General features: G+C 36.7%; 1 protein-coding gene across 1 annotated transcript in view; it reads right to left on the bottom strand.

Moving 5' to 3' along the window:
- Positions 1-17,560, bottom strand: part of LOC131079886 (uncharacterized) — a 175,435-nt gene that overhangs the window by 31,608 nt on the left and 126,267 nt on the right. Inside the window, exons 6-8 of the mRNA XM_058017928.2 lie at positions 924-1,039; positions 674-801; positions 507-593 (exon numbers count right to left, since the gene is read on the bottom strand). Coding sequence (XP_057873911.1) covers positions 507-593; positions 674-801; positions 924-1,039 — 331 coding nt within the window. The remainder of the gene's footprint in view (positions 1-506; positions 594-673; positions 802-923; positions 1,040-17,560) is intronic.

Here is a 17,560-nt window from a genome sequence, read left to right on the forward strand (position 1 = left end):
GATTAAAAAAAATGATTCACTGCCAAATAAACATCTAATTTTGATCCATACTGTTTATAGGTATATTAAAAGATAGACTTTTAAATATAATGAGTATAATAAAAAGATCATCGCATTAATTTCACAACTACCCGATAAACAGGCATAGACGGCTAGAAGATGCCAAGAAGATTGGATCAAGGATCAGCTAAAAAGGCACCACCACCATAGGTGGTTGAATAAAATTATAAAACCATAGATCCTTAACAAGAGCATAATCAAAAGACCATCACATTAGTTTGAGAACTACTCAAAAAAACAGTCACGGACAGCTAAGAAGATGCCATGCAGACTAAATCAATGATAATAAAAAAATGCGTCACGAACTTTTTTTTTTAGTTTTAGAAATGATGGGTATACCATACTTCAATATCCAAAATATTGCAAAAGCATTATTGTAAATAACAGTGAAGTTACTACCTACTGGATGCTTAGATAGGATATAAATAGAAGGAATGAAAATTCACCTGAAATGGCCAAGTATGCCAGCCACTGCCAGTGCCATTCCAGCAAAGTAAGTAAAAGTATCACCAACAAACACAGATGATGGGTACCTACCATAAACATTATGAATAAGTCAATGCTATGATGTAAGCGAGTTGAAATAGATGTATAAAAATGTCAAAACACATACCAGTTATAAGAAAGTAAACCCAGAGAAGCTCCAACCAAAGGCTGGATAAGATAAATAGAGAAGGCATGGGCTTGTTTATATTCAGTATCTGAAGACATTCCAATTTGCATGAGATTATGGATCAAGATCTGCAAAAAATCAGGAAGGAAGGTTTATATTTATTGGATTCACAGCCAAATTAGCAAAATACATCTAACACTGGTGATAATCACACTTTCAGTAAGGAGAACAAGTGCGAGCTGAATCTTACCGCTGAGGAAATAACAATGGTTTGCCCAACTTCCAAACCATTTATACCAGCATGAATGTTTATAGAATTTGTGCAGAATACTGCAAGAAGAAACATGTACAGCTTGTATATCCACCCTATTTCACCAAGCCACATATGTGTTATCATTTATTTAGTAAATAGATTGCATTTTTCTAAAAGCACAGATACATAAACAAATGCGAGAAATACACAAAAGAAAGAAAAGAAACGGCATGTAACTTGGATCAAAGAATCATACCCTCAATGAAACTAGTGTTTATGAATGCAAAAACTTAATCAGCAAAGAGTTAGATACTCATTTCTATTTCATGAACTGCCAACATAGATGCAACAAACCCTTTAGATGATGGGTACCACACGCATCAAACAAGACAGACACTGGCACCAATAGAGAGGGGTTGGAGCAGTGTTCCCTGGGATTTTAAGGCATTTCTGAATGGGAGGCCGTTTTGGAGATGGGTGGGCAGGGGTAGAACATCCCCATTCCATGCTCTTTTTTTATATTTTTTGGGACACCCCCTCAACATGGGGGACATCTCCTGGAAACATCCTTCAAAAGGGAACACCAGGATACACTGAGGGGTCCCCAATGTCACTGTGAAGTCTCAAGGATGTCATGATATCCCCCGTGGACTGTCCTACTTTAAGTCATAAAAAGAATTAACTTGCTTTTTTGAAATTTTCAGAAACCTTTAACAATTGTGGGAGACCCATAAGTACTCCCAAAATTAAAAAAGTACAAATAATATACCCCTATTTTCTCTGGCCCACTATCATTTTATCATTTCTATTTGCATTTTCAGTTTTTGGGTTTACAAACAAAAAGAGAGTTCAACAAACAAAAAACTGAAGCGAGGTGAAGAAAACAAAGGAAGAAGAAGGAAAAAGGAAAAGAGGAGGAAGAAGTTATGTAACATATCCTTGTGTGTTTATGTTTTCTTCTTTTTCATTTTTTGTTTTGATTTGATAGTTTCAAATGTTTGCAAATACTTTCGAGTTTGATTGCTTTTTTTTTCCATAACCTTGAATGATGCTATTACGAACTTAAATATGTTGAAGTTTTTCAAACCTGCAAAGTTGCTGTTTTTTCTTGTTTTAGGCATGCTAACACTGTTTTCTTTAAATTGATTTTTGTGAGCCAAAACTGTTGTTTTTTAAAGTTCAGATCTTTTAAAAAGTCTGCTGTTTTTTATATTCTTGATGTTACTTTTTGTTGTATCAATTTTCAAGTTGGATTCACTCGGTGACAATAATGACCTTGATTTGGGTGATGAAAATGAAGGAAATGTGTGGAAATCAACTAAGGCAACCAAACCCCAGCCACGAGTGCATTGCAACTGGATGGCCCTTCCATGTTGTTGGCACCACATGCCAAAAGACCATTCGAAATGAAACATTTGCCTAGAAGACTGGAAAGGCAGCAGTACAAGGGTTAATGCACACTTTCTACATACCCTTGGTAAAGGGGTTGGGCCAAACTCACACTTGAGGAGAGGGCTGAGATGGTCAAATTATTTCAAGGGGCATAATGCATCAAGAGTTTCATGTATACTACTAGATTCAAGTATACCACATCCCTTTCCATCATTTAAGATGACTGCAACAGAATTAAGGGGGAAAAAGAAAGCCACAAAAACATCATCACTGAACCAATCATAGATATGTTCAAAAAGTAGGCAAGGGAGGTTGTAGATCAAGCGATTGCAAATTTCTATTTTGGTAATGGCCTTCCTTTCCATGTTGGTCAACCTCTTTTCTACAAGGAGCTTATCAACAAGGTAGGCAGAGCTGGTCCTAGTTATGTGAGCCCTACTGAGACTAGATTCAGAACCACCCTCCTGCAAAAAAAGTGATTCCAAAGTTAACTTGTTGATGGAGGTGAATAAGGCCTGAATGGCTACAACATAATAATGGATGGGTAGATGGATGTTAGACACCACACATCATCAACATTATAATTTCATGCATTGATGAACCTTACTTCTTGAGGGAAATTGATTGCTCAAGAAAATGAAAAGATATTGAGTTTTATTTTTAAACCCTGAGAGAAGCATGATTCAATAGCATTGGAAGCACATTGCAGAACTAAGCATGAATTAACCTCAAAATACCACATAGCATCATATAATACTTATTATTTAGTGAAAAAAACACTATAAACTTTAATGTCATGATAAATATAATTATTATTTAATATTGAAAGATCCCTAGCCAGGTTATACTGAATTTTTTTCTGATTCTTATGCTGCTGTTTGAAGGTTTTAAGGCTGTTTTCTGAGGTTTTTTGCTTGGGTTTGTCACCAATAGGTTGTATAGGGTTTTATCATGAACTGATGCCAATGAACCAACATTTCTGAATTCAAACCAAACTTCAATATTAGAATAATTATGTCATGTTCAACAATCACATTTCAGATGTCATATGGATCTTCAAAAACATCACCATTATCACTTACATTAAATATACGAAACTTGAAGAACCTCAAGCAATGCCACAAGCACTCGCACTAAAAGTGTGCTTTCTATCTAGTTCCTCCAATGCGACATACTGGGAAATGGAAACATCCAAGTCATTACACTCTAGTATTAAATCCCACAATCTCATGTCCCCTTCCCTATAGCCATGTTGATTTTGTAAAATAGGGCACAATTTGGAATACATGATAGATGAAAAACTCAGTTTTTCTGTGACTCACAAGTAATGCAAGTAAATCAGCAAAAAACTCGTGGACAACTTTTTAGAATAAATCACATTGACTTTTTTCAAAAAATCGCAAGTAGAATGCCATAAACTCATCGTCTAAAACACAAAACAACTTAATATAAACACCCTAAAAAGCATTTCAAGATACACAGTTTCTAGTAGTCACAACAAAGACAATTTTTTTCTGCACAGGAGAGGTAGGGCATGACACTGCAGGTGCATTCTATATGTATCTACAGCTCAACAGTGGGAGACAAAATCTAAGGCCGAACAACACATTCATTAGCTCCCATATTTTTTTCTGTTAAGCAGGTTGGACACATATCTGAGCCATTTTAATTTTATGACAAGTCACCTTTGGGAGTATGGAATTCATTCAAATTTTATACTCGTAGCAGCTGCCATAATGCTTGTAAAGGCAAACGATCGACTTTTTTCAACAATCATGATGCATACTTAAGCAAACAACATCAAAAAATATGTCTCACAATATAATAGGATTGAAAATCAAAAGACTCATGTTTTTGCGATTGAAGCCCGAAAATTATAATAGTCACAGAACATTGAAATTTTATTTGAAGTAAAGATGTAAGCCACTACCATGCCGCAATGAGATGAAGGAAAAACTTTAATTACTATTTCAGCCAATTCATTTTTACTTCAGGGTGCCCAAACTAGAGAAAATTTTGATAAAACTTATCCTTGACAAATTACCTCAGTAAAAGACTGTTTTGGCAATCATTTTCCAATATTGAATTGCCAAAAATTTTCTCATTGAATGAGGAAACATTTCAATACAAAATATTGATGAAAAATCCAGATGGCAAATACTTTAGTTTCAAAGGAGGGACAGCTGCTTCCAATTTCAACCTGATTGTCAAAGTTCTACATTTGAGATGTTTATAAGTTTATTAAGAAGTTTTAGTCCTATATGTTTGCTAGTTTCAAGTTTATCTTTCATTAAATCCAGCTAAGTTTAAGAATGTATAACGTTGTCTATGCACTTACTGAAATGCTGCAAAACATGACTGACATATTTTCTTATTTATAGCACTTCCTTTCATAAATGGAATTGCTTTCAGAAATCATTCAAATTTTATATGTATAATCAGATATAGTATAACTAAATATACCTATTAATACAATTATAATTTTCTCTTAAGTTATTATGTTGTCTCTCTTTTTTGCTAGGATTCGTCACAATGGCTTCTGCAAGTAGAGCTACTGGCAAAAAGAGGGATCCTTTCTGGAAACATGGGACACCAGATGCAGTGCAAGGGTAAGTTATTTGTAACCATTGCACGAAACCTGTGAGCAGTGTCATAAACTAACTCAAACATCACCTTGCATGGCTCACTAGAAATTATATTACACCATGTGATGCTTGTTCTAAAGAGGTTGAGAGGGAGGCATAAAGCAGTGCTTGCAGCATATAAGAAAAATAAGACAGATAAAAAGAAGACAGTGGAGGCAATGGTAGCCCCAATGACAGATTTTAGTTCTACAAGATTGGGAAGTGGGGGACGGGCAGCCATATGTCTAACTTTTTTGTTCCCTATAACACTCCTAGTGCGCAACCTCGATTGCAAGGAACTTCATGGAATAAAGAATTTCAACAATGTTGTCCTCATTTTTCTTTTCAAAAATGAAGGACCATAACATAAAAAATTTGTCAAAAAATGAAAATTTTACTCTATGGCACGCTTCCCGAGGCAGATTTTCGCCTAATCCTTGGACTGCCTTAATCCTCAATCCATCGTCGAACCACGTTTCAAATTTCATCGCATTCTAGGTTCGTTTGCTATGTCTTTCCTTCAATTTCGGGTTTTTTTCTCCCTGACTGCAGGTGGGAAATTTTCCTTGAATTGCAAGTTTTAATGATTTCTTTTGTTTTGGTCTTTGTAGGGAAATTTTTGGCTAATTACAAGTGCACTTTATTGAAAAAAGAACTTGTAACTTACCTTTTATTTCCCCCTTGATGCCTTTTGATTTTTAAGTTTTGATAGGGTTTTTTTGGATAAGTTACAAGTTAATTTTAAATTGCATGTTTATAAATAACTTGTAATTCTTTTCTAAAAACCCTATTTTAATGTCTTTTGCTTGTAATAAGGATTTTAAACCCCTATTACATATGTGCAAGTTATTAAAACTTGTTGTAGGGATTTTATTTTCCCTTTACACGTAATTTGTAACTTGCACATCTCTCTCCAAAACCCGATTTTGCCTAGACATGAAATAACGTGACATTTTAAACTTGCTATTTTGCCCAAAAAACCCGATTTTCTCCATAAAGTGCAAATTGAGGAATTTTGAACTTGTAATTTCATTTCTAAAACCCGATTTTGCCTTGTTGAGGGAAAAGTGACAATTACAACTTGCTATATGGGAAATAAAACCCGATTTTCTCTATTTCATATGAATACATGAATTAAAACTTGTATTGTCTTCCCAAAAACCCGATTTTCCTCTCCTAAGCCAATTTTGCCACAAATTCTTCCCAATTTTTTGTGGAGATATTCATGGAACAAGGAGGCGTTTTTGTTGCTAGGCGGTTTTTGTGAGCTATGGGACACGTTGCTGCTGTTTTAGTAATGATTTAACCCTCATTTTTTGCTAAAATGGTTTACCACGTGGTTCTTTGAATCCATGTTTTGGGGAATTTAAACTTCATCAAGTTGAAATCTCCTAAGGCAAAAGCCTTTCATACCTAGGCGTTGAAGTTGGAGGGAGATTTGGCCACTTCTTGTACCATTTAACTTGCATTTGGTGCCACGTTTTATTGCTTATGGCGTTTTGGTAAAACGTGGCAAGGGTTTTCAATTACGGTTAATCTCTATTTAAGAGCTATTCTTCCTTCTTTCAAAGATTGATCATCTTTTGAAGAGGCATTTTCAGATTGAAACAAGGTATGAATTCTTTTATTTTCTTGTTTCATTTTCTTGTTTTCTTGTTTTCTTATTTTCCTTTCTAGTTGTAGATTTGTATATATGTTGATTTGCCCCAAAAATCGGTTTTGTGAGAGAGATTTTCCCCTTTGAAAAGCAATTTTTGAATTGCATTGTTCTTCCCCATTTTCCCTCTTTACTTGTATTCGGGATTTTAAATCCCAATTCCAAATTGGATGAAAATCATTGTTCTTCCCTTACGGTTAAAAAAGTTTAACCATCTTTTGTTGAAATTCCAAGTTGCAAAGATGAAAAATACCCATCCTTTCAAAATCGGGTTTTTAGAACCGGATTGCATGTCTAAAGTTTTCCCCTTTTTCTTGGAAATATCATTCCCAAAATCTTTCCATTTTTATCCATCCATATCGCCTATATCCGTACTTCCCATTCACGTCATTTCCCGCAAGTCTAATTCTCATTTTTCACTCATTTCTCCATTTTCCATTTTACAAGTATACTTGCATTCGGGTTTTAAAAATCCGATTGCATGTGCATTCTTCCCAAACTTGTATACTTATAAAATTTTCCCCAAGATCCGAAATTGGTCAAAGTCAAGATTCCTAGCATTTCCCATCTTTCTCTCACAAAAACGTGAAGTGCAAGAGTTGGAGTCCTGCCCATTTGAAGGAGGAAAAATGATGGTTGCAGCTGATTATGATTTTGCTTTAACACTTTTAAGTCTTCATCGCAGTATACCAGGTTGTCCTTCAATGTCAGATTTGTCGCCATCTCCAATTCCAAAGAAGATGAAGTATAAATATGATAAGTATCAAAATGAGGTTTCACCTTCTCAAGTTTCCTCTCCTTTGGATCGCATAAAAGATACGGAGATAGGGCATGTGGATATGTCAGAATTTGTCAAGAGGGTGGAGGATCCGCAGGATAGCAATATGCAGCGGTTGTTGGACAGCCATATCCATCATGCATCTTCTTTTCCAGTGGCTGCCCTAGAACCTGAATTTGTTCTCGCTTGCACCCATCGCTTTGACAAGGAGATAAGAACCATTAAAAATGATGATGGTGAAGCAATAATCCGCCTTGACGCAGACACAATTGAAAAAGTCTTCAGAATACCACCGGCACCTGTTTATATGGAAATCTCCAAAGATAGTGTAGTTGAGTACTATGTCAAAAGGGAAAAGGACTGTAAATGTCATATTAACAGGTGGATTCATGAGCCACGAGCCGCCTTCTCAAGATGGGCTAAGCTGTACCGCTATGACTTCAAGTGGGAAATTGGAGACATCATAACTCTCCTCAGCAAGATGATGAGTCTTGAACACTCCAATATTTTTGAACCCTGGATGTACCAGTTCGTCATGTTCATAAGGCAGTCCCATCATATATCATGAGGAGAGATTATCAGTGATGCCTTGTGCCAGCACTTGCAGCAGTCCCTTCCACCATGACTTTCTATATGAATTCATACTTAGTGTATTTGGCAACATCACTCAGACATTTCCCTAGTCTTTCTACCAAGGGTGCCCGCTCGCTTATACCTGTATGGGAATACTATGATCAGCTGCCTTTGAGACCCAGCAAATTGCATTTCAAAAGAGTTCACGATGCATTCTTCGGTTACTTCATTTGCCAGTTTGACAAAACTCTGAAGAATAGAATGGTATCAGATGAGGCATGGGAAAGAGTGAATGAGTATGGGTGCTTGTTTCTTCAATTCCCGACCTTTACCTATATGAGAGTCGGATGCTATAGTGGGCAGCCATACATGCTCCCTAGATAACCGACTGATAAGATCATACTTATGGAGTTGGGAAGACAACAACATGGCTGTGCACGCCCATCAGTCTGTCAGAAACAAGGTCGGAATGGGGATTTCTACAACAAACCCATTGAAAATTGGCCGGTATTCTCTTGTCACATCTGTCAAAGCCAAGGCTATGGAGACTGAGATGCGGGAAATTAAACTCAAAATGTTTAAATCCAGAGCTGATTTTGATTATCGGGGTATGAAGGAAAAGATCAAAAAGTCCTTCGTGCATGTGCATCATATTGAGGATATCTGGGTAGATCTCCGTACAAAAGTGGAAATTCTGAAGATGGATTACTGCAGGCTTACTGTTGAGCAAGTTGTTGATTTGAACTTGGTGGATATTCCACAAGGGATGATTGACGATGGGCATGTACTTGATCTTGAATATATTTCACGAAGGGTTGAGGAAGCTCCACTTCCTTTAATCCAATGGTCGCATAAAGAATGCACGTCCATTCTTGAAAGATTTCAACCTATCTTAGCTAACACCAATACTTGGCTCAAAGGTAATGGTGTTAGACTCATCAAAATCAAGGTTGGAAAAGAAGATGATTCTACAGGGCCTCTTGGACGTGAGTCTGAGATTCAGATTGACAATAAGGAAGGTGCATCATCTTCTGGCACCAGGATCAAATTGCGAGTTAGTCGGGCAATAGTGCTTCCTCCTGAGGAGGCGACGGTTCGTGGAAAGGAAAAGTCACGGTTTCATGTTCAAGTGATCGATCTTGATAATCCAGAAGAAGGGCATCAATCTGATGATGCTCCTAAGTCTCCAGCTTCGGACTCACCTCAGGAGATTCCTTCCTCAGTTTCCATTGAGACGCCCCTTTCTCCTCCTGACATAATGGTGGAAGAGTCTCCTCAGAATGTCGTTCCTATTTCAGCATACGAGCGGCCTCCTGATCATCAACGAGAGAGTGTGTTTGAAATTCCTGAGGATACTCCTGCATGTATCCAATTGTCAGAGATTGATACCTCCACTTCTGGTTTTGAAGAATTTATGAGGCAATCTTCATGCCCATTGGTTACTGAGCAAACCATGGTCGCCATCCAAACAGATACTCCTCCCAAGATGACCACAGTTGTTCAAACAGAAACTGCTTCTCCTTTGCTCGCAGCTCCTACTGAAGGAGAGTTGATGGCTTTACCTCCATGGCTTAGTTCTTTTAATCCAAAGAGGAAGAAACAAGAAATCTCACTTGATGCCTTTGATTATCAGCAACTTAACCTTTGATTATCAGCAACTTAAACAGTATAGACCCAAGGTTGCTAAAAAGGCCAAGACTATCTCAAGAGTAACTGTTGATAGCAACAAGATGAAAGTGGTTGAAATTGTTGAGCCTCTAGCAGATAAGCCACTTGAAGAGATGTTAGTTGTTGATTACAAAGTCACAAGGGTAGAATTGGGCAAGCAAACGCATGAAGTAGTTAAACATGATGCCCAGTATTCTGTAGCCTCACTGGTGCAACGATACGATGAACTTCTAACTAAGAAAGATAAACTAGAAGAGGACAACCGGCAACTCGTTGCAGCTGTTCGTAAAATCACAAAACCAACTGGTGAAGTGAGTAATTCTACAAGTTCTTCCAAGGCACGAGAATCAATCCAGGGAGTTGAGAGAGCTGCTCAAAAGGTACAAGCACTGAAATCTTGGGTTGATTAGCTTCATAATCTATTTGCACAAGTCTTGAAGGAGGTTTTCCAAATGATGGCCAAGTTGAAAACTATTGAAGAACAATTGAACCAAGTTTCTGATACTTTCAAACGGAACTTGGAAAAGGTAGAAGACAGCTTGACTATTTGGCTTGAAATTCCTTAGCAAAAGTTAAGCATTCTTCTAGAACGTCAGGTAATTCCTTCAAGAGTTGTATACTTGGAATATCAGGTGCTCTTGGAGAACAAAGCCCTTGTTCTTAAGTCACTTATTGAAGACATTGATGATGCTATGAGGCTGCGAATGGAATTTTTTCAAGATATGGTCTCTCATTGTCAGAAAGCTTCATGCACCATCATGGGTCATGATGGAGAATTGTTGATGGAAGAAAAGGTTCTTTCTGATCTACAGTTGAAGATCCGTCAAGAGTGGAAAAGTGAACCATTTTCAGCAGCATCCATTCAAGCCTTAGTGACTTATCAAGGTTACTGTAATGTCCCTACTAGTTAGTGATCACTGTCCTGCAAAACAGATTGTTAGAATACAACAAATATATATATATAAAACTAATCTACTTGCAATTTTAAATTTAAAATACTTAATTAACACTAATCACAATTCTTATCTAATAAAAAGGATACGACTACCATACGGAGATATGTCCTTAGGCGGCTGTGAAGCTCGCCTTCTTGGAACCCATCTTGGTTCCAAGCCATCTAGGAAATCGAAGGTGAATTTGATTCCTGTCTTGGATGTAATTTTTTACACCCAAGCCATCCAGGAAATCAAAGGTTAATTCGATTCCTGTCTTGGATGTAACTTCTTACACCCAAGCCATCCAAGAAATCAAAGGTTAATTCGATTCCTGTCTTAGATGTAACTTCTTACACCCAAGCCATCCCGGAAATCAAAGGTTAATTCAATTCCTGTCTTGGATGTAACTTCTTACACCCAAGCCATCCAGGAAATCGAAGGTTAATTCGATTCCTGTCTTGGGTGTAATTTCACACCCAAGCCATCCAAGGAAGACCATATGTCAATTCCTTGCCTTGGATGATGCATCTCATCATCCAAGTCCATCAGAGGGGACCGGCCAGATCCGTCTCTTCTTGGATGAACTTAATCAACCAAGTCATATATATGCATATAGATCTTCAATATATACTGCCTTCCAAGGATTATCATAATCCCTCCATTAGGCTAAGGGAGTTTCCTCCCTATAGCCTCCCTCACATTTATATTACATTTAACAATTCATTACTATTTTAGTATTTTTCATTCCATAATCTACATTTACATATTCTTAGTATTCCATAACATATATTCAGAAAACTATTCATTAACATATATTCATATTTATTTATTAACGTATATTCCAAAATATTCATTACTTATATTCATTAACGTATTAATAATAATAATATTCTTTGTAAATTAATAATCTATAAATTAATAATCAATAAATATTATTTTCTTCTTTTGTATTTTAATTGTATTATTATTTATTATTGAATATATAAATTATGTTGATAATATATAATATTCAAATCATGTTCATAAATAATATGTAATTAATGAATTTTAAATAATCATTCATTGGTAATTATTATATTAACTAATAATAATAATTTCTTCATTTAGGGTCTCTCTCTTTCTCTCCGTATATATATAATGATCCAGGAGGGGACATGACAGTTACTTGCGGGTAATTCAGTCTTCCTTTGAGAGAAATAATGCCACAATCCTTCGTTGGAGCGATGTTGTCGTGAAAACCATGATCGTGGCCAACAACACCCATGAACCGGATCCTGATGAGCTACAAATGATCATCCAAAAGTTCGAAGGATTCATGTCTTCACATACTGCAGCTTAAGTGTTTTTCAACACTTAGTTGTATTTTTCCAAATTTGTAACCTTTTAGTTGTAGTTTTTCTTTTGACAAGTTACATGTAAAAGCTTTTTTGTAAATTGCAAGATAAGTCATTACTTGCACTTTTGTAATTACATGTAAGGCAACTACAGTTTGAATTCAGTTAGGACTGTAGTTCGAATAAATCTTAGTTAGTTATTGAATTAGTCTTGGTGGTTGAGAGAATCTTTCTAGTTAGTTAGGATCCTCCCACCTTTTTCTCAAGGCTCCTCTTCTATAAATACTTGAGGGGTCTATTGTAATCTTTATCTTTTTTAAAGCAAGCAAAAACTTTGCCAAATTTGCAGCAAAGAAGTCTTTGAGCTTTTATGTGTAAATTGAAATATTGAAAGGAATAGAAGAAAATTGCTCAAGCTTTGAGTCTTTGTGCTACATTCTTGAGTTTATGTCCCATATTTCCTTTCTTGCAAGTGTTTCTTTGAGAACTTAATCGAATCTGATTTGCACTCTTTGAGCTGCAAGTATTGAAGATTAATTTAGTTAAAGTATAAGTTCTATTGGGAAAAAGTTGTAAGACTTTGTTCTTACACTTGTTCGTAACAGAATTTAGAAGTAGATTTTATGAGAAATAGCTGTCAGTCTTTGAGCTTATACTACTTCCCATTGTTTTAAGTAGAAAAGAATAAGATATTCAAGTCTTTGAGCTGTTATAATTTGTTCTTGATAGAATTAGTATAGAAAAGGGTACATAGGACTTCACATAATCAATTCTTTGAGCTTGATATTGTTGTCCCATCCTGAAGGAAGTGACGGAAGTCTTTGACCTTTCAGGAAACTTCATTTATTTTCTCTCATTTCATTTTGAAAGTTGTTACTGCTGTTTTATATTGAATCGCTATCACTTTTCTGTGAAGAGAAAAAGATATTGTCTTTCTTGAAAGAAGAAGAAAGATTGATGTCCCATCCTATTTTATTTTTAAAGTTGTAGTTAGATAGGGGGAGTCTTCCCTTAATTAGGAGAGTTTTATTCACACACTGTGGTTGAAACCACAATTTTGTATATTTCCCCAAGTGTACAAAATTTTCAACCAACAAACAGCAAACAATGTTGGCATGTGCTAGACTTTGGTATTACAATAGTCTACCATTAGTATTGTTTCTAATACATAGAGCAATTGGTCATTGCATTGATAGTGGTAGGTAAGGCGCAAAGCCCTAAGTTGTCATGAGTTGAGTGGGCCATTATTACAGTATGAGGTCCAAAACACACGACTAGTGGAAGAACAAATGAGAGTTTGGGAAAAGAATGGCTGCACCATTTTATTTGATGGGTGGACAAATGTCAAGAATAGGACACTCATTAGCTTTCTAGTTGCTTCAGGGGGGGCAGTTGGTATTTTTAAATTCGGTTGATGCCTCCAATGAAGTGAAAAATGCAAACACCTTGTGCAACGTGTTGGATGAGGTCATTCAAATTGTGATCGATAATGTAGTTGCATATGTAGCAGTCGGCAAACTTCTACAAGCTACGCATCCAACATTATTTTGGAGCCCTTGTGCAACCCATTGCCTTGCTTGCTCCTTGAGGACATAGGGCAACTAAGCTAGGTGAAAAAGTGGTTGAAGATGGAAGGGAAATCACAAAGTACATCTACAATCACACATGGGTCCTCGAGCTTATGAGACAACACACTGATGCTAAGGATCTCGAGCGATTAGGAATCACACGCTTTGCCACTAATTTCCTCACCTTACAGAGCATATTAGTTGTGCATTGCCCAACCTGAAGCAAATGCTTGTGAATGAAAGATGGTTGGAGAGTCCTTATACTAGTGAGCCTAAAGCAGAGAAAGTCGTGAAGGCCATTTTTTATGATAGATTTTTCAAACTCGTTGTCATTTCCCCCCCTTGATTGTTATATATAACCTAAATGGAACAATTACTATTAATTAATATAATATTTATCAACGAATGATTATTTGAAATTATTAAATATTTATTTAATAATATTCTTGAAATATTTAAATTAATATTATAGTACAAAAATTATAAACAAATATTAAGCAAGATCGCAGCATTATTAAATAGTATTGCTGCCTTAGAACCTTGATAAATTCAGAATATAAAAGAGGCAATTCTCCCAAGGGAGTATTGATAAATATCAATTAAGATATAGATACTATTACTATTAATCGATATGAGGTGAGGCCAAGATTTAGTCATCAGTAATAATGAACAGCGACTTGCAAAATAATCAGTTATCGATAATAAATTGCCAAGTAAGCAATGATGATTAGTATCATTGTAGCTGTTGGGACCTCCAAAATTTGCAAAATTTTGAGGCCCCAAGTTGAGAAAATTTGCTTGAGACACTCAAAGACACCCTTGCATTTTCAGCCCATATAGCCCATGTTGAGGGCAAGTAATTTGAAGCCCATTGATTATCATGCAAAATGCCTTTGGGGAAGTATTGAGCACTTATCAGAGATGGCTTAGGTCATCTTGTAGCCTCTCATGGTCAGATTTGACAAGTTTTTCAAGCACTTGATTTGAGGGGTCAACAAGGGTTCATTGTACGCACATTTTCAGAAAAGCCTGAGTAGCCTACTTTGGAGGCTTTAATCTTGCACTCAGTTGATTGTCATGACGCACTGCTTGTTCCGCTGTGTTCTTTGCAATTTTTTGTGCCCCCTTGTCCGTTCTCAGATTCCCATGATCTTATTTGACATGTTTTCCAAGCCCAAATCATTTGCAATTTGTCAATTTCTGCACTTTGCACAGTGAAATGCTTTTCAGCAGAGCTCACTTTGAGCGTTTATAACTTGTGTCCAAATAATTATTTCATCAAACCAAACGGATCTTGTGATTCCTTGTAGCTAAATGAGCTTGTGTGCAAGGTTCCAGACTCTCATGACATCGTTTGCTATTTTTTTGAAATGGATTTGAAACAGGCTTTGAAGAGGGTTTTGACAAATGACAGTGCAGAAACAGCTGAGTAGTGATCTTTGGTGATTAAAATCTTGAAACTCAGGAAGAATTAAGAGAATTTGCTTTGCAGAATGATACACAATATATCAGACTACATTCTTGTCTGGTGGCATGGTCTCATGAGGCCATTTGACCAGTTTTTAAGGGCGGTTTCCAGAGCCTCCGGGCTTGTTTTGGCCATTTTGCAAAGTGGTCGAAAAATCAAATTTCAGTGATTAAATTTTGCATATTCTCGCTCTAGATGCATTTTGAAGTGGTTCTTGAGCAGTTCCAAGGCTCAGTTGTTTGAGAGCGAAAAAATTTTGAGGTCGGGCCAAATGCCTTCTCAATGTTGACATTAATATTTTATTATTTAAACCAATCCCATTATTTAAATAACAATATGTATATGCAAAAAATGAGGGCATAGTTTATATATGAAGTCTCCTCATCTCGTATGTCGAAATGCATAGGTAGGGGAATGTCGGTTTTAAATGAATTTTAAAGCTATTTTTTCAAATGCAAAGTGATATTTAAAGAAATGTGCGGGGGCCAACATTTTATGAAATGAAGTTCACTTCCTTGCATGCCCACGTAGATATAGGTGAAAAGGGTGAAAAGGATGCGGGGCCATGAGGCAATCCCGCACCCCCGTGGGTACTTTTGTTATTTTTCATTGTATTGTGCGAGCATGCGGATAAAGAGGGATTATTGGCAATGTATGAAAACTTAGGGTTTCTATTCAGCAGCATCAATGGCAAATTGCAAAAATGAGGTAGAATGACATGAAATGTGATTGCAAGTGCAGATCTGAGATCTACGCCCTTTCTTAGCATCATCCCTGTCTGTATGAAATGTTCATGTGTCTCAATGGCTTTGGAAGCAGGTTATGGACATCCATCGAAGCATAAGAAGGATTTTGTTTAGTGTTGTAAGTTGCAACATCTGGTAAACATGTATGCAAAGCATGGAGATGTAGACAAATTTCGTGATCTATTTGAAAATGCCCAAAGAAACGTGGTCTCAGGAGTGTCATGATTGCAGAATTCGCACAATACAGATATGCTAATAGGCACGAAGTATTTGTTGAGAGGGTTTAGAAACTTCAAGTAAATGCTATTGGCAGGTTTGAAATCATTCTCCAAGCCTCTCTTTGTTGTTGTCCCTACCTGTGCCGATAAGGAAGATCGAGACAAGGATGCGAAATAGATTTGTTGAAAGAGCTTTAGAAATTTGCAAGCAAATGCATTTAGCAAGGTGAATGCCAAATTCCACGCTCCTATCTCAGTGCTCTGACAAACAAATACGCCAAATAGGGGAGTTTAGAAATGGTTTTGGGCATCAAGTTCCACAGCATAAAGGATCTTCATTGAATGTTGTAATTGTAGCGTTAAGGTGGGCGTGAAATGCGAAATCTGGAATCACAGAGAAGGCACATAAGCAGTTAGAAACGCTTCAAAGCGATGTCAAATCATGGAATCGCAGTAATCTCAGAATATGCACCAAATCGATTTGTTGATAAGGCTCCATAAACTCTTATAAAATGCACTTGGCGAGTGTGAAGCTAAACGCCACAACCTTTCCCAGCAGTGAACCATATGCAAATATGGAAGCATTGACACGGTATATCAATTGCTTCAAAGCCTCAAAGCGTCGCCATCGCATGGAATGTAAGTAGCAACATATGCATGAAAAACATATATTGAAGAGGCCGCAGAAACTTTATGGCATTGATGGCAACACTCGTGAGAAAAATCCAAAAACTGATATACAGCTATTCGCTCTCATATACTGCTTACATTCATAACCTAATTACATTCCTTGCTTACTTATAAAATGACCTACAAGATCTCATACATATATGAGTCTTTACAATACATCATGTCAGCTATACAAATAATTTTACAATACAAAACAATATTATTTCCATGTCGGCTTAGAGTGCCGGTGTGATCTACTGTCGCTGTAGACTGGATGTCGGTGGATAACCCTATAGTGCCTGCCGGTGCCGGTAGATGATGCTTGTTGCCGGTGTAACCTGTGAACCATATTACCAGTTGGTTGCCATCAATGACAACATCAACCATTCTCATCTAAGTGTATAATGCCAACAATCTCCCCCTTTGGCATTGATGGCAACACTCATGAGAAAAATCCGAAAACTGATATCCAAAAACTGAGTGTGCTCCCCCTAAGCAAATGATCTCCTTTTGTAAATTTTTCTCATACACAACTACTCCCCCTTTGACATCAATGGCAAAGGATGTCAAAAGAATCAAAGAATTCAAAATTTACCTAGAAACTTGTAACCGGTTATGTACAATCTAAAAAATGTCTGCTAAAACCAAGTTAAGACCTTGCAAAAATTTAGTATTATCAGAAATTATGATCTCTGTCTGTCGGATTATCCCAGTCAAATAATGCATTTGTTGCTCTGATGATCTGTTGTCTTGAATAGATGCTTTAGACAGCTCATTCCAGTGTGTTAGTAAGTTGTCCAATCTAGGACCACATTTGTTCTTCAACTCCCGGGTCTTCATTTTTAACCTCGCTTTCTCCCTTTCCAATTTCTCAATCTTCTCTTCATAGATTGTCATTCCTGATCCAAAACTGAAGTAAGTTCCGAAGAACCTATCATATTGTCAGCTATATCATCAATTTCTTTTTGTCTCTTCCTTATTTCCTTATCAATATCCTTTGTTAA

This window comes from Cryptomeria japonica, chromosome 10, assembly GCF_030272615.1.
Source record: "Cryptomeria japonica chromosome 10, Sugi_1.0, whole genome shotgun sequence".
Lineage (NCBI taxonomy): Eukaryota > Viridiplantae > Streptophyta > Pinopsida > Cupressales > Cupressaceae > Cryptomeria > Cryptomeria japonica.